The 19,068-nt window shown below is 37.0% G+C and overlaps 1 protein-coding gene across 1 annotated transcript; it reads right to left on the bottom strand.

Annotated features, from left to right (window-relative positions):
• Nucleotides 1-418: 418 nt before the first annotated feature.
• Nucleotides 419-14,007, bottom strand: LOC133330601 (fibrillin-1-like; the record flags this gene model as incomplete). The annotated part of the gene is made up of 10 exons (XM_061539045.1): nt 13,956-14,007; nt 9,540-10,064; nt 9,056-9,481; nt 8,256-8,381; nt 4,055-5,383; nt 2,267-3,313; nt 1,984-2,193; nt 1,427-1,908; nt 594-696; nt 419-522 (listed from the first exon to the last, which is right to left on the bottom strand). Coding segments are annotated over exons 1-10 (4,398 nt in total), but the record flags the coding sequence as incomplete, so codon positions are not given.
• Nucleotides 14,008-19,068: the final 5,061 nt, after the last annotated feature.

Here is a 19,068-nt window from a genome sequence, read left to right as displayed (position 1 = left end):
TCCTGCAACTCAACCTGGAAGACATTGGAATATGGGGATGAATAAAAACATTACGAAATGTATGCGAAAAGAAAAAGGCTGCTGAAGCGGCAAATAAATGTTGGCAGTCGTGCAGAGGCAGTGATTGACATATTCTCGAATCAATCCACTAAATTATGGAATGGTATACTCAAGAATTTCAATGATGATAGCGATGTTCTTGCATTTGCTTGTAATGTATGCGTATAAGCCATTGTGGCCAATAATAACTTACAGATTGAGAGCTGGTCACTTTGATGGGATCACGGCCCGGGCAAATAATAAACGATTCATGACCGGCCAAAAGGGGGGCGTTTATTAGTTTGGCTTTCGGTACGATTGGTAATGGAGGTGGTGGCGGAGGTGATTGTAGTACTGGTGATGTGAATATTGGACTAGGGCGTGAAATGGTCTGGAAAGTGGGTAACTTGGGAGTTTTGGATATATGACCGCCATATTCAATGGAATTGGAAGTTAAATGATTTTGTGATGAAACACCAGCAGCTAGAATAGAAATACATATAAAAAATTGAAAATTAGTTTTGAAAAATCATAAGAGTGTTCAAAATGCTTACCGTTAACGCGTATCTTAAATTCACACCTGGCAGTGAGTCCATCTTCATTTGTTGCCTCATAGTAGACGCTATGAACACCCACATTAAACAGTTCACCGGGAAGCTGGAAAATTTATGGAAATTTGAATTAGTTGCTTTTTTAAATTTAAATAATTTTTTCATTCCTGCTTGAAAGTGAATTTTCTAAAGAATATTTGTATATCGGTGCTATGAACGCGAAGTTTTCTGTCCTTTGTTGTTCTCTCTATAAGGATGGATTTAAAAAAATAATTTCCTAATCCAGTTATGCTTTTTAAAAATATTTCTCATAGATCATTTATTTAAAAACAAATGTTGGCTACCCTATATGAGCGTGTTCCCTGCTAAAGGCGGGATATGATTTTACTGCTGCTTTGATTTATAATTTATTTTTCCTTTCTGTGAAAAATATTTATTTTTTTGTCCAAACTATGATCGAAGGCTTTTTAGAAGTATTTTCGATCCCTAAAATGCAAGTCGATTTTTTTAATTTTCCCCGATTCCGAAAATAATTTAAAGAAAATCTTTTGTCCATGCTATTAATATAGCATCACTATACTAATTGTTTGGCCCTCTCTATGAGGGCGGACTTTAAAAAAAAGTTTTGTCCCAGTTAAGATCATAAATTTTGTTTTAATGTTTGTTGAGCGTGTTTTTTTAAATCACTTTTGTCGGTTCCTTCTTTAATTCTGGATTTTAAAATAGTTATTTTTCCTATTATGAACGTTGATTTTTTACTTTTACCATTTTTACCAACTAATTAAACTGAGGCTTTCTATTGCCGTAAAGTAGAAATTTTGTAAAGAAAAACTTACCCTAGATTTATACAACTTCTTAATGGGTCCATATTTGTTACTAAATCTCGGTTCCTCCCATACAACAGAACGGAATATTTGATTCTCGCCCAAGGAAACTTCAAATGATGGTGTACAATATTCTACCACAGGTCCTTCGGCATGTTTAACATGGATAACTGTCTTACAGCGTGCCTTCTTTCCGGTGATAGGGTCGTGACCACGGAATATTACTACATAGGTACCAGGACCCAAATGGACCTGTAAATCTCTTGTCCATGCTGGTGATGATTCGATATAACGATAATCTAAATTGGTGATCGGCTTCTGTAGAATGACATGAGTTGTACGCTCTGAGGGGCCCAAGTACACAGTAGTATTTCGGGGACATTTAATATAAGGTCGTTGTACACCACCAACGCCACCACTACCACCATAATGTGTCACCTTAAAACCAAAATCAGGCAAAGGACGTCCATTGAAGGTTGATTGTGTGCTGTGCACTGTTGTGGCCGTTGTAAAGGTGGGTGGTGCATTTGGCAGCGCCAAAGGTGTGAAACCATTTGAGACACCCAGACGTGGCTCAGTTTGCATTGGCAAACAGTCAAATGTGCCATTATACGACCATTGCAGCTGAGATGTGCAGACAGCTACTGATGCTCCAACTGGCACATGGCCAGCATTACATTTCAGATGGCATTGCTCACCCACACCGCTTTGGCCCAGTAGACAGGATAATGGTGTAATGACACCGCTTAGAGGTGTGGCAAGGGGTGGACATGTCTTAGCTGGAATTGAAATACAAAAAAAAAAAACATCAAGTGACAGCAATCAAATATTTCGATTGACAGGAATACTTACGCAGACACAAATTATCATGATTGTCCCATTGGCCGCTGGCATTGCAGTAACGATGTGTGGGGCCTTGCAAAACATAGCCGGGATTACACCAGACCTTGCAACGTGTTTGATAGAAACGTTTCTTCTTGTGTCGATATTTGGTGCAATGTATGGCACCATTTGGTGGTGCTGCCAAGGGATGGCATTGATCGCGTAATTCCTGTATCACTTCGCAGGTCTTGCGATCCGCAGCCAAACGTTGGCCCAAGGGACAGCGACATTCGTAACCACCTTTGTGATTAATACATTCCCCACCCACACAACCACCATTATCGACGGCACATTCATCTATATCCTGGCAATCGCGACCATTTTCTAAACGATAACCCTTGGGGCACAAACACTCATACGAACCATTTGTATTGCGGCATTGATATTGGCATACACCCGGTAGAGAACATTCATCGATATCTTCGCACTGGCTGGGGTCATCGCGGCTAAATGTAAAACCGGCTGGGCATGTATTGGGACAGGCATCGAAGGGATTGGCTGGCTTGGAACCATCTGGGCACACGCATTCATACGAACCCGGCAAGTTCACACATTTGAAGGCACAGCCACCATTATCGGCCGTACACTCATCGACATCTTCACAGGTCCTGCCATCCAAACCCAAAATCATACCCGATGGACAAGAGCAACCTTGATCGGGATCACAGTTGTGTGAACAGCCACCATTGTTCTCAAGACACATAGAATTAATACAAGTCTTCTCGTCGCTGGACAAAGTAAAGCCATCTGGACAGGCACACAAATAGGATCCCATGGTGTTGTAGCAGTCGTGACTGCAGCCATGATCTTCGGCAATGCATTCGTTCAAATCGACACAAACCGACTGATGCTCACCCAAATAATAGCCCTGGGGACAGGAGCACTTATAGCCTCCATCCACATTAAGACAATCGTGTGAACAATCATGTTTGTCCAAGGCACACTCATCAATATCCAAGCAGGTCCTCTCATCGTCGGCCAATTGGAAGCCGGCCTCACACGAACAGGCATACGAACCTAAAAGATTTATACAAATGAAACTACAATTCGCCACACCATCGATGCACTCATCGATGTCCAGGCAAGCATGACCATTGGATGAAAGGGTGAAGCCTTCGCGGCATGAACATGAATAGCTGCCGATATTATTTTGGCAAATGTGTTCGCAGCCTCCATTCGATATGAAGCACTCATCATTGTCCAGGCAGGTGCGCCCATTCGAGTCCAAATGGAATCCTACGGGACAGGAACATTCCACCTGACCATTGCGTGTGTTGCAGGCATGGGAACAACCACCGTTATCTCGTAAGCAATGATCGACCAGTATACAGGTCTTATTGTCAGCCGATGATAGCAAATGACCGGGAGGACATGAACACTCGTAATACCCGGGGAGGTTCATACAAAAATGACTACAGCCACCATTTTCAATGGAACACTCGTCGATGTCTAAGCATGACTGAGAAGCTAATGAATCTGATGGTGATGGCGATGAGACGGACGCGGATGATGTATTATACAAATGATGATCAAATGAATTCTCAATGACTTCGTTAGATGTTAATGGATGGATGATGGGCATGCCCAGAGCATAACCCCTGGGACAAAGACAAGTGAATGATCCATTAAGATTTTCGCATGTCATATCTGCGGCGCAATTGTGTAAGCCCAAAGCACACTCATCTATGTCAAAGCAGTAATCCCGCAAAGGGCCATCGAGGAACTCGAAACCCTTGTGACATGAACATGTGAACCCACCTTCAACATTGATGCACAATTGATGGCAACCACCATTATTCACTTGGCACTCATCAATGTCCAGGCAAGTTTTACCATTGATATCCAAGGTGTACCCTTCCAAGCAGGAGCAGGTACCATCTGTATTGCATAGGTGATCACAGCCATTACGATTGGCATCGCAAACCTCCGACTGGACGCAAGTCAATTGTGACTCATCCAAAGTCCAGCCAACAGGGCAATCACAACGATAACTATCACCTTCGGGGATGCATTCATGCGAGCAACGACTCTCAGCACAGGGATTTACATTTTCACTAACACAAATACCCTCAGCATTTGGAGCTGAACCATCCTCGCAAAGGCATGTAAACGAACCAGGGACATTTTCGCATTTCAGAGTTGCTCCACATATTCCTGGCTGTACGTCACATTCGTTAACATCTTCGCAGTTGTGGGCTGTTACATAAGGCAGGACAAATCCTTGGGGACATTGACAGAGATAATTACCCTCAGTATTTACACAATGGTGAGAGCACTCATGGGTTCCCTCCTCACATTCGTTGATATCTACACAGCGGTTGTTTTCTTCCCGATATCCGACTGGGCAAATACACTGAAAACCGAACTCATTTTCTGCTTCCTGGCAAGAACCGGGAGAGCACACGTCGCCATTACGTTCACACACAGTTTGAGTTTGTACACAGTTATAGGTGTCGACCAAAGCATAACCCTCAGGGCAGTGACATTGGAAACTACCAGTAGCCATGTCGGTGCACTCATACGAACAACGTGTTTTATTGAGGGCGGGATTTTCTAAATCAGCACAGGAATCGACAACACAAGTACGTCCATCTTCGATCAAATGATACATGGGTGGACAGAAACACTCGAAGGATCCTTCAGTGTTACGGCATCCATGCGAACATACCTTATATGCGGCGGCATATTCATCTTGTTCGGAAACTATGGCACATTCATCTATGTCGATACAAGTTTTTTCATCTTCGGCCAAATCATAACCCGGAGGACAGGTACACTCATAGCTACCCTCGGTGTTGACACACATCTGACAACCACTGATACCTTCGGCACATTCATCAATATCTACGCATTGGGCATCTTGTAGTCTAAAGCCAGGTTCACATTGTTGTACCATTGGTGTTTCATTGGGAATTTCAGGTTGTGGTGGATCCTCAACATCATCGGTATTGTCAATTGGTGCTTCGGCTTCTTCTTTTTCGACATGATGCTGAATTTCTGGAGTTATACAACGGTAAGAGCCTTCAGTATTTTCACAACCATGTGGACATTCTTGCACCACTTCGGGCAATTCACACTCGTTGATATCTGAAAAGGGAGTGAAATGAAATTTTTTGTAAATTATGTGGTAAAGGAGATCATCGTTATGTGCGGCCGGGTCGAACTATTTATACCCTCCACCATGAGGTGCACATTCAAAGTATGTCATGATATATTGATGCCAGGAAAAAACAAATGTGAAACTGCAGACACTAAGGTCGAAAAATTTGGCTATGACCTTCGACATATCGAAATGATCAGAATGCCTAGAGACCCAAAGGGTAAATACCCGGTAAATTGGGTAAATACCCGGTAAATTGGGTAAATACCCATTTGTGGGTAATTATTTGGGTATTTACTATATTGAATCGGTAATACAACATCTTGCACCCTATTTGCGGGTTTCTGTTATCAAATCGATTAAGAATGAATAGTTTTACGATACTTTAAAGACGTGGGTATTTACCAAGTTTTTACCTAAAAATTGGGCATAAACTCATTAACTGCCGAAACACTTGACATATGCGGCCAAAATTTTGCACACATGTTTCTAATGTCAAAGCAAATATAGAAATCCAACATGGGGTCCCGGGGTCCAAGTTTTGATATAGCCCCCATATAACCGTATCTCCCGATTTAAGGTATTTTTTGCCTATTAGACACATTTTAAGGCCAAATTGGCTGTAATTTTGCACAGAATGTTCTTTTTGAGTACAAAATGTCCATGCAAAGGTACCCCTATTTTGAGTATTTACCCAAAAATTGGGTATAAACTCATTAACTGCCGAACCACTTGACATAGGCGGCCAAAATTTTGCACACATGTTTCTAATGACAAAGCAAATATAGAAATCCAACATGGGGTCCCTGGGTCCAAGTTTTGATATAGCCCCCATATAACCGTATCTCCCGATTTAAGGTATTTTTTGCCTATTAGACACATTTTGCAACCAACTTGGCTGTAATTTGGCACAGAGTGTTCTTTTTGGGTACCAAATGTCCATGCAAAATTTTATGTATATAGGTCCACGTTTACTGGTAGCCCCCATACAAAGGTACCCCTATTTTGAGTATTTACCCAAAAATTGGGTATAAACTCACTAACTGCCGAACCACTTGACATAAGCGGCCAAAATTTTGCACACATGTTTCTAATGTCAAAGCAAATATAGAAATCCAACATGGGATCCCTGGGTTCAAGTTTTGATATAGCCCCCATATAACCGTATCTCCCGATTTAAGGTATTTTTAGCCTATTAGACACATTTTGAGGCCAAATTGGCTGTAATTCTGCACAGAATGTTCTTTTTGGGTACCAAATGTCCATGCAAAATGTTATGTATGCAGGTCCACGTTTACTGGTAGCCCCCATACAAAGGTACCCTTTTTGAGAATTTACCCAAAAATTGGGTATAAACTCGCCGCCTATGTCAAGTGGTTCGGCAGTTAATGAGTTTTTACCCATTTTTCGGGTAAAAACTCGGGTATTTACCCAAGTATTTACCCACGTCTTTAAAGTATCGTAAAACTATCTATTCTAAATCGATTTGATAACAGAAACCCGGAAATAGGGTGTAAGATGTTGTATTACCGAGTCAATATAGTAAATACCCAAATAAATACCCGCAAATGGGTATTTACCCGGTATTTACCCACCCCTTGGGTATTTACCCGGTAAATACCATCTCTAAGAATGCCATATACATGGAGACTATACTGGGACATATGTGTTCATATATTTATGGTAGGAAGATTTGACTCTCAATAAAAGCAAATTCGATTGAAAACTTATTCAAAATGTAGAATAATGAGTGCTAACCCGAAATTTTGGCCAATATTGAAAAATTTTCTACCTAACGATGATGACCGAATAACAAATTTCATAATCGTGAGCCGATAATTCTCATCTTCATATAAATATGTGGGATCTGATAAATTTAATCTGGTGAAGATTTGATCAGGTAAAACAAGGAGCCTCATTGAACACAATTAAAAAGTCGTGGTTCTAACCAACTGTTTCACCAGGCCCAATTTTTCACACTCTCACCATCATAGCTACCGTAAGAGCCACCATATAAGGTAGACAGACCAACCCTTATATGGTGGCACTACTTGGTGAATCTACATTGTAAGTTGTCTTCCTGAAGGATTTTTTTCTTTATATTCCATAAATTGGCCCCACTTAAAATTATTCTGATAATATTTTTTACCCACGAAGAAATCGGTGATACCAACATACACTTCGGTGGGATGTTGATATCAGATACTGTACAAGCATATGTTAATACATAGACCAGTTTACTTTTCCAACGTGCCAAAAATGGGGCGGAATATGCAATTTTTGCCTAAATCCTTCTACATTTCTTTCTGCAATGAAAACTCACCCACTATAAACTACTCTCAATTAAATTTCAGTTTACCAACCTTCGCATGTTTTATCATTTCCGGTCATACGATATCCTGGCGGGCAAAGACAAAATATCCGGCCTAGCGAAGACAAACAAATGTGTGAACAACCGCCATTACCGATTGCACATTCACCGGCATCGACACAGCTGTGATTGTCCGACGACAAGTGAGTGCCGGGCAAATTGTCACATGAACAGCGATAGCCCGACCAAAGATTGTGGCAAGTGTCCTGGCAGGGACCGTGTCCATTACGCAAATTGCATTCGTCAATGTCTAATTGATGATGGCGACGACGATGATGATGACGTGAGGACACGATTTTTTTGGTTTAACCCAGTCGGAAGTAATTAATGTTCACATTGGTGTTGATGAGGACAATGATGGCGATAAGGATGACAGTAATGGTGATAATGAAGACAGTTGTGGTGTTGGTGCGTAAAAAGGCCGCATAAAGAGAGGATAATTGTTGGTGAGAAAGAAACGGTGAAAAGCAGTAACTAAGAAAACCTACCAATACATGTATTGCCGGTAAGTGTATCTATTTGAAGGCCTCGTTTACACGAGCATTTAAATGATCCCGGTAAATTTTCACAAATTTGTTCACATCCGCCATTATTGAGTTCACATTCATTAATATCTACAAGGTGAAAATGGGAATTTTATTAACTGTTTTTCTTTCAGGAGAAAAATTATAAACCGGCGGAAACCCCCTCGAAGTATTTGTAGGAGATCCAATAAACTACATTTATTATTGACCGGAATAAAATTTAATTTCTATTTAGTCACATGGGTCTGGCTGCCTATAGAGACATATTTTATTTGTGTTGGCAATTGTTCCGCATAATCTTCGAAATTTTGAAATTTTTAGCCGTATTTTTTAAACAAATTTGGCATTTCGGGAATATTAAATTTCCTGTCAAATTTAGGTATGACATAGCGTCCATATATACGTTCCGCCCCATTTTCTGTGTGTTTGAAGGTTTTAGCCACATTTCCCCCCCGATGTGGCTATAATTTTGAATTTCCGGTACGAAGTTATTGCTATTAGTCCATGTTTCTACTACAGCTATGTAAAAACAATGTGTTAGCCTCAATTTCCCAAACCAGGGCCTGTAATACATTCCCGACAATTTTAGGTATCACATAGCCCACACATCGGGGATCCATGTTTTCACTTGCATCACATATAAATATTCCTCACTATTTTTAGCCGCAATTTAGCATTTGGTATTTGGGGATCATCTAAAATTTCTTCCTAAGAATTTCGAATATACTCAATTACAAAATAAAAATAACCCCATTTCAACTCACCGTGACAAGTGGAATAATCATAGGGATCCAAACTGAAACCTTCGGCACAGGCACATTGAATCCTCGGTTCATTCTCTCCAGGGAACAAGACACGTTGACATTTTTGATCACAACCACCATTATCGCTGCCACAATTTTCATCTAAAACTCTGGGCTCATAAGGATCTTGTGTGGTTTCGGCAGCACCAGCATTCGATTCTTCTTGTTCTTCTTCCACTTTATGATGATGTTGATCTTCCTCGTGTCCATGATATATTTCATTGTTGACATCTTCAACATTTTCCACATGAGTTGGTACAGGTTCTGGTGTAGTTACAGCTGGTGGTGGTGGTGGGGGAACATAATTATGATGGCGTTGTTCCTCTTCTTCCTCTTCATTGACATCTTCTTCATCTTCCTCATCGCCTTCTTCATATTCATAGAGTCCTTAACAAACAAACAAAATATAATCTACTCTATCCTTTACAGCAATCATACAACTCACCTTCTTCTTCATCATATTCCGACAATGGAATACATGTGGGCAAATCACCCACCCATGCCTGGTTACTACAGTACAGAGTGGTCATGTCGGGATCTTCGAACTCGAAATTATCATTACAGGCATATAGGGCGGCCAAAAAGATACGATCTCCCTTGCGCCGACGTTCGTATTTCTGTACAATACCATGACGAATTTCGGGAGCCTTAACCTTGGCCTGAACACAACTCATATCTAGGGTCGATGCTAATGCTGGCGACACCATACGATCTTCTAGAATTGCCTGTTTCTGTTGTTGTCTCTGCTGTGTAGTTGCCTCATCATCATCCGTCAATTGGATACATTGCGGCGGATCACTGTTCCACTCATCCGAATCAATGTCGCACACCAATTCTTTGGGACCTTGCAGGGCGTAGCCATCTTCACAGGTGTAAAAGGCACGAATAACATCTTCTTCACTTTGAATTTTGATTCGGGCAAATTTAGTGGGCGGTGGAACTTCACAGTCTTCGTGAACTGCAACACAAGCTGAAAGAAGGAGGAAACACAATTTTGGTTTTCTATTATTTCGGAATGAGTTTTATTTAGCTTCTAAAATAAATAAAAATAGTCCGATTTATATTTTTATAGTCCACCCACTGATTTTTTTTATTTATTTGAATACCTTCTGTTATTTATGACCAATTATATTTGTGTCAGCCGTGTCCAATGTTAATATTTCGAAACATTTTTTGTTGTCGTTTCTTGCTTAAGGTATGCCACATATATATTTGCCGGTTTGTGGACAGATATATGTCATATATATATATATAAATTTCCAAAGCCTATTGAATATGGATATGACTGGTATATCGAATATAGATTTGAATAAAAGCCAAAAGAAAATTTCATATAATATTAGCTCTAAGAAAAAAAAATTAAACCTGCAAATATTAGAGTTAAGTTTGTTCGATTTCTAAACAAATTTCTAAATGGGACCCAAATAAAACATTAAAATTTCCACAGATCTGTGGGCGAAACAATGGATATGTTGTCTAAATATATTCCAAGTAAAATATTTTATACATTTTTATCTAAAGAAGAAAGAAAAGAAATTTTGCAATGCAAGAAAAATATGATAATCGCTTGGTACCAAGTCCGGACTGTATGCCGGATGCATTAAAACTTCCCAACCAAGCTCCCGAAGTTTCACTGTATGGAACACGACACCTCTCCTCTTGGCCAATTCTGGCTGTTTCTGATCAACTGCTATCTTCAAAAGGCCCAGTTGCTGACAGTAGAGATCAGAATTCAGCGGTTGGCCATATGGAAGCAACTCATAATAAATAGTCCCCTTTCCAGTCCCATAAAATGCATAGCAGAGACTTCCAGGTCGTTAGTCCTGTTCACGATCGTTTTCGCACACGGTTATCGTATGTGATCCATGTTGTTCGGATGTTGTTCGGATGAATGAGAATGCGATGGTTCCCGTAGAAGGGGAAGTCCACGAATTAGATGGAAAGACCAAGTAGAAAACAACATCTTGGAACGTGGTCTTCCAAATTGGTGGATTTGCGTACAAGACCGACGCGCTTGGAAATCTTTTTTTAAGCTTGGCTTATGGAACAACCGTTCAGTAACAAGCCAGCTAAGTAAGTAAGTAAGAGTGACTGTAGGAGATTTTCTGTCGAAGATCCGGTTTATTGGAGTGTGGCAAAACTGGACGAAGCGTATGTACCATTTGAAAAGCATTAGCAACATTTGCTTGAAATTATCTTCAAATCGTACTATTTACTCAAATAAAAAGTTCATATATACTTTTTTAATTTTTATATATTTTCTAAAAATGTGAACCTAACCAAAAACCAACAAAAATGTATTATCAAATATGGAGTGATAAACCTACAGGAAATAAAAACGACGGTCTGCTTTTATTGGCGATAATACGATGTGTTCCCATCAATTATAAGCGGAACCTACATTCAACCATGAAATGGCCATTCAAAATAATGAAATCTAGTACGTTTTTTCCTCTGAGAGAGTTCAAAACGAAAATAGTTTATCAACCATTATGTTGGACCCTTGCGTTAGGGCTATGCATAAAATTGGATTTATTTATTTCTGCTAACAAGATTTTTATTCACCAGGAAACCCAAATAATACTTTGGTGGGAAAATATGTAAATGGTGAGGCCCATTTATAAGAGGACCATTTCAAATCATAGACCTATATGGAAAATTTTCTAAAAGTAGGTTTTCAATCTTAAAAACACCTTTACCGAAAATTGGTAATTGGTACTCTATGTGGGACAATATCAAACATTATTATCTATCTATCTTAATATTGGGATTTCTATCGTCATTTTCATGGCTAAATGCTTAATGAGGTATTTGAGGAATATTGCAAACGGAAAGAAAAATTCCGATTCGCTCTATCTTTTTGGCTAAATTATTAGATGACCCATATTGGTCAGATGACCTATACCGTGCAAAACTTTGTGATATTAGAATTATAAGTGTGTTCTTTTTTGCGACTAACATAAAATATTTTCTTTATAAAATTTTGTGATGTCTGAAGATGTGTATGGAATTTTTGATATGGTCTTACAGATGATACATGGGATTGAATTGGCTGGAATACCTAATCCTATGCCATAATAAAAAACCAACGGGTTTTGATACTTTCTCCGTATTTCCAGCTCAGAATTATCTACCCAAAACCATACAACATTCTATTTTCATTGGGTAGAGAAAATACGACAAAAAGAAAACTTGTGGTAGTGTCTATAATATCTAGCGTGATAGATGGTCAATATATTGAACAAACTTTTATTTTACGTTGACGATTCCGTAATTTTGAATATTTAGACCACATTTCTCATCAGAATTTATTAAAATTTAATATAACTTGTTTTTGCAAAAAAAAAAAAAAAAAAAAAAAAAAAACTTTAACACTAACAGCTTAAAAAGGTTTCCATTAAAAGAAGCTTTTTACAGGTTCCGCCATAGAGTATAAATCAGTTTCGATCCACATTTTGATATTATTCCATAGAAAAGGTCAGATAATTTCAACTTGTTCGGCATATTTCTTAACTCATTAAAGGAACTCGCACCGAATAATCATATTTTAAATGTCACACTAAATTTTGCATCCTTTAAAAAATCATTTTTGTTTTTTGAGTCCTTTAGAGGAAGTCCACACTAAAGGGATTTCATGAAACATATTAAACGAAATTCTGTTCTTTGATCGAATTTCTCAGTTGAACAAGATAGACTTGGTTAATTTTGAGAATATGCATAGAATCACTTTCTGAGTCGATTTATGCATGTTCGTACATGTTAAATTGTAAAAAAGGACAGGTCGAATTTATTATCCGAATTTGATAAAATTTAGCACAGGCCACTTACTTGTTCTAAAGACGAATCCTATGGAAATTTGAGAAAATTGGTTCAGATTTAGATATAGCTCCCATATATATTTCTTTCCGAAATAGTGAACCAATTTTACACATCGTACGGAATTAGGTCCAGATGGAGCTCCAAACTACCAATTTTTGTCTGATTGAGAAAAAATTTAGCATAGTGAATGCAATTGAGTCAAGAATGATATGTGTTAATGATTGTTGAAATTGGTTCTGATTTAGATATAGGTATTATATATATATATATATGTTGCACCGAAGAGCCTATTTTTGTTCGATTTACACAAAATTGAGGATATTAAATTGAGTTGCTCAATTAGGCCCATGTTCATATATAGCTCTCATACATAATTTTACTCGATTTCATAATTTACTCCATTCATAATTTTTCATTGATTTTAATATGGTGTTTTTTTTAATTGGTGTGATCTAACATTTCATTTCGCCCGATTCTACCTCAATGGTCCACCAATAATGCTATGTCTGTTCTATCTTCAGGATATTGTATATCGTGCATATTTCTGCAGTGGGTAACTCGATTTAAGAACGCCTACTTTCATGTAAATTACTTTACTATGGGCAGGGATTTATTTTCCTTTCATTCATACTGTATGAGCAGAATTTAAGTTCAAAGACGGTTGATTTTAATGGGTTAATATAATACACCAATATTGTCAATATATTATATACTTTTGGATATACTTTCCCCAATAACTTTGCCTGACGTTTTATATTACATTTAGCAAAAAATTAGAAATAATTGTCCACTCTTTGTTGAAGCCCAAATATAACGATTTTGGCCGATTTTGGTTTATTATCTATATTTTAATCTTCCAATAGAATCGGGCGTATTCTCATTAAGTGGGTGACATTTTTGATCTAGTTCCCATATAGCTCTTATAATTATGCTACATTCTTTCTCGAACATGTTTTTCTTTCGATTTATTACCGTCACGTCAGATGTAATTTTAGTCCACACAATTTTTTCTTGCTTATATACTGTCGAATATAATACCAACCTCCAAAAATAGCTGCAGCCGTTAAAAATATTAAAAGACGTGCCATAATAAAGGCAACTGGAATTGCTTGTCACACAAAATTTCTTCACTTTTTTATATTTGGCTCTACAAAGATTTCAACATTTCCTTTTTTCTACAAAGAAAAATAAATTGTATTTAATTTGTATATCACAAATTTTTACTATTTTCTATTTATTTAAAATACACAATAATGTATTTTATGTTGAATATATCATATCTTTATTTTTTATATTATAATAACAATTTTTTATTATTTTCTTTAAATTGTATGTATTTTAAATTCACTTTAATTTGCATTCAACACAGAAATATCACAACATTTATATTTTTCCATTAAGAAAATTATATTTGAAACTTTTTGTGTATTTATTCTTGTTAATTTTATTTTTAGTGGGGACCATCTAAATATATAACTTTGCATCACTTTTGATCATTCATTCACTGTCACTTGTTTCCGCTACACAGATTTCGAGATCAGCATAGTTTTCCGTTCCCCGAATGATGTTTCTTTTTTCTCTTGGGGTGTTTCGTTCGCTTTTTTTTTTTTATTCTGTTTTTTACCTTAGTACACAACCGCACGGGACGAAAGCTGTAAAAAGACTGGGGGATATGTTTGCTAAATCCCAATATGCTAAGGATCCCTTTTGAACGAATACGGCCCACACAGTTGTTAGCATACACTGACATTTGTCGGAGAGAAAAAAGAAGAACATTTTTTCACACATTCGAAAATGTGAAATATAATGGAAATCATTCATCGAAGATGAAAACTGGTGAAAACTTGTGTGACAAAACAAAAATGAACATCTCGAAATAAAGGGTGAATTGTTTGGAATGAAGAAATGTATGAACACAAGGAAAGTGTATTATAAACTTTAGTTGGTTCCGACTTGTATATAGTCAAAATCGCATTATGTCAAGGGAACTTCGAAATTGGTCACTATAAGTGATATCAAATTAAGAACCGACATTTTTGTGGACCTTTGAATATCGTTCTTATAACCGATACGTTTTTCAAAACGATGATGTTATAAACGATTCCGACGGTAAATATTATGTCAATAGGATTTACCTTTGTTACAATTTAAAGTGGTCTATAGCCCTTCCAATACACAATTTCTGTCATGCCAAATTATTAATGTTGTCTTTATGCACTACAAACAATTTTGAACAGAAAATTCAGGCATTTTAAAGGGGTGAAAATCAGAGACGATTTTTATTTTGCTCCAATCTGTGTATCTCTTTTTCTGTCTGTCGTTTCCTTCTTCGTCTACAATTTTATGGGTTAGTTCATAATGTTTGTGCGTGTATCTGAAAGATCGCTGATTGTTGTTTATAACCATGCGACAATCTATCTATTTATAAAACAAAATGTTTGACACTACCAAAAGCCAATCTAAATCGGCAAAAAAAAAAAAAAAAAGAAAAACAACTAAGAAAATAAAAAACTCGCACACCCACACACACATACACTTAAATAAAGCGCCAATAAAAAAACAAACATACAAACAGCATAAAGGAAGTGTTTCATAGCCGAGTCTGATGATTTTCTTTTTGGTGTTTCACTCGAAACGCCTCCACACAAGTGTAAGTTGACATTTTCTGTTGGATTTTCCACAAATGTTTTTCTTTGTTGTTGTTTAAAAAAAAGATCGAAATTAAAGTGTGGCATCATGTCATGACAACAAAACAAAGTTTATGTGACAACAACAGCAAGAACAAGCAACATATGTTTGTATGTGGAGACTGAGGCAATTGCCACTTTATGATTGTGCTAAACAATAGACCGAATGTCCGCATGATGATAATGATGATGCTGATGAGTAAAGGAATGATTTTAATGATCTTTAAACATTTTCCTAATCATTAGGGTCACATTGGTTTGAGGTGTGTGCGTGTGTGTACGTTTTTTTTATTGTGATGAATAATTGGGTATGTAGTTAAATATTTAACAATATCATCTGTAATATTGAACTATTATATTAATTACAGTTTATTGTTTTTGCAAAATAGTCAGGCTTAATCCCAGTTTGTTGTTTTTATAAAAAACAAACCCAGTTTGTTAATCCCAGTTTGTTGTTTTTATAAAAAACAGCAGGGAAGACTATAGTTTCGGGTCTCGCCACTGATCCTCATCAGTTCCCTTATTTTTTTGTTGGGATATTCTCCCCAGAAGCTACTAATAGCTTATTTACAAAAAACCTTTCAAACCCAAATGTCTCTTGTGACAATTCGAAGTTCTTACGTTACCAGCGATACGACCCCAATGAGAAGTTCGTTTCGTTGACGCTTGACTTCGTGGTCAACAAGGCATTTACACCACTAATAAATAGTTGTTTTTTATAAAAACAACAAACTGGGATTAAGCCTGACTATTTTGCAAAAACAAAATACAAATGGTATCCCAAATTACCCGCCAAACACTACTGAAGTTGTAGACGAGGCACGGTCATACTGTTTGGTTTATTGCTTTAACTAGCAATACCAACAACAACGTTATGTGCATTCGTCACAAAGTGACGACACGTAGCAGTGGGAAATGTATTGTAGTTGCCTGTAAATGCCTTGTTGACCACGAAGTCAGACGCCAACGAAACGAACTTCTCATTGGGGTCGTATCGCTGGTAACGTAAGAACTTCGGATTGTCACAAGAGACATTTGGGTTCGAAAGGTTTTTTGTAAAGAAGCTATTAATAGCTTCTGGGGAGAATATCCCAACAAAAAACTAAGGGAACTGATGAGGATCAGTGGCGAGATCCGAAACTATAGTCTTCCCTGCCTTACCCCTCGGCGGACAATGCCATACATTCCCCACTAATAAATAGTTGTTTTTTATAAAAACAACAAACTGGGATTAAGCCTGACTATTTTGCAAAAATAAAATACAAATTGTATCCCAAATTACCCACCAAACACAACTGAATTACAGTTTACCTGAAATGTAGTCTTTTGTAAAATATAAGAATATATTATTTGTATAACCGGTATACTGATATTCAACTTTAATAAATACCGCAAAACAATTAATAACTTAAAACGACGCACTATGTCGCGATTTCATATAAACAGCGGCCAAAAATAGAAGGAGTTATCGTAAATTAATGAAATTTGGTACATGTGCTATTATTGGCCTAAAGAGCAACTGACAAAAAATTGGATAGGTCGGACCAAGATTTGGTATACCTCCCATATAATGGGTCTTGAGAATGTCACCCTTTTTGGCCTATAAAATCTTTAATATTCAAACAAATTCAATGAAAATTGGCAGTTTACATTTAATTAGGCCTATAAAGCAACTGACCAAAAATTGGGTAGATCGGACCAAGATTTGATATACCTCCCATACAAAGGGTCTTGAAAATCCGATTTTTTGGCCTATAAAATTATTTTTATTAATACAAATTCCATGAAAATGTTCATATCTTCGTCAAACTACTTCCAATTTGGGCGAAGACAGTAATAGGTGCTGCAATTTAGTTGTTGGTCCATGTTACAGGTATCTACCATACCATATATATATATATATATATTCTACCATACCAAGTATATATATATATATATATTTTTTTTTCCAAATGTACGATTTAGTATCATCCATGTTATAATTTCGGACCTTAACTTTATGTCTGTTTAAGGATATTACAAGGTCGAATTGTAATATAAAATACTAAAAAAAATCCTTATTTAACTCGGCTTTAACAAAAGTTCGGGCTGCTACTAATTATTTTGTGGCATGACTTGTTTGCATCTTGTGGAAGTCGCTCAAAAGGTATTGTACTGCACTTTGCATATCCCATGCCAAGAAATAATATTGTTCTTTATGAACTTTCTACAAAGGTAATTCATGTGCGACCTCTAAATTTTGATTATGAGATTATGTCTCAAATAATCTGATAAATAAGTATAAGTTTAATGATTACTATGTTCTGAATCCATCGTGTGCTTCCTATTTGGTCCTCAATAACTTATTTAATTGTATACATAACATATTGGACCATTCGCTTCTAAACATTTCATGAATATGCCATATTTTTTATAAGGTGGTCACCAAAAAAGTTAAATAACTCTTAGGACCGCAGGTCTCCGCAGCTATTTTTTGTTATTCCTTAAATGGCACACTTTTCACCACTCAAATAAAAAACCTTTTTTAACTTTTTTTCTGCTCCACTAATTTCAAAATATGCTTTACAAATTTGATGAACAAGTTGATGATACAAGTGTGGACACTGTATACACCATATGATATCTATATACATACAAACTACAGCGAATCCTAGTTTTTAACATCTACAGCAACCAAAATAAACACTTTTATAATGAACGTTAATTTGGATATTCAAATATTTGAGCATCAGAAAAACACGCCCATTTTTCGAAAATATGGTAAAAAAACACTTTATAAATAATTATCAGATTTGAACCTTTGTAGAGACAAATCTACTCGACATATCGATATAAAATTTCATATTTATTCTAATTGGAGTGTTTTCTATTATACCTTATGAAAAAAAATTGTCCTCCGAGGTACTTGGTTTTGACCATTTTTGGCCGCGGTCGTGAAACTGTGCGACGTTGAGTTCGACCGTCGAAAATGAGGTGGAAATTCAAAACACCTAAAATCGATCGAGACTCTTTTATGGGACCTATGTAATGGTAAATATTTGGTAGAACCACAATATAAACCTAAAATATCAAAATATACCCAAGTCGGCTGAAAAACGTACCGCCAATATGACGATATTAATAGTTTTCGACAGAGAGATTTTCTACCGATGAGAATCCAAAATACTAAATTACTAACAATGTTGTTGAAATTCGAACCCAAAATACTGAAGTTTTCGAGGTAGCGCTACTTACCTGCCGAAAGATTTGTTATAAAACTTGCTTAAATACCCAAAAAATACCGCATTTAGGAAGTGATGTTTTACAAAAATGTCAGATGGATTTTTATTCCCCTCACCACACTGTGGTACAGGGTATTCTGTCTTTGTGCATATGTTTATAACATCCATGTGGAAACGAGGTAGATAGCTTTCCTTCAAAAGGCGGCCTCGGCATGTGTGAAATGTACTCAAATTGGTGAAGTGTATC

Source organism: Musca vetustissima, unplaced genomic scaffold (genome assembly GCF_032173495.1).
Source record: "Musca vetustissima isolate MV318-11 ecotype Yass unplaced genomic scaffold, APGP_CSIRO_Mvet_v1 utg16949, whole genome shotgun sequence".
NCBI lineage: Eukaryota > Metazoa > Arthropoda > Insecta > Diptera > Muscidae > Musca > Musca vetustissima.
The sequence above is the reverse complement of the archived record's forward strand: the minus strand, read 5'-3'. Positions and strand labels throughout refer to the sequence as shown.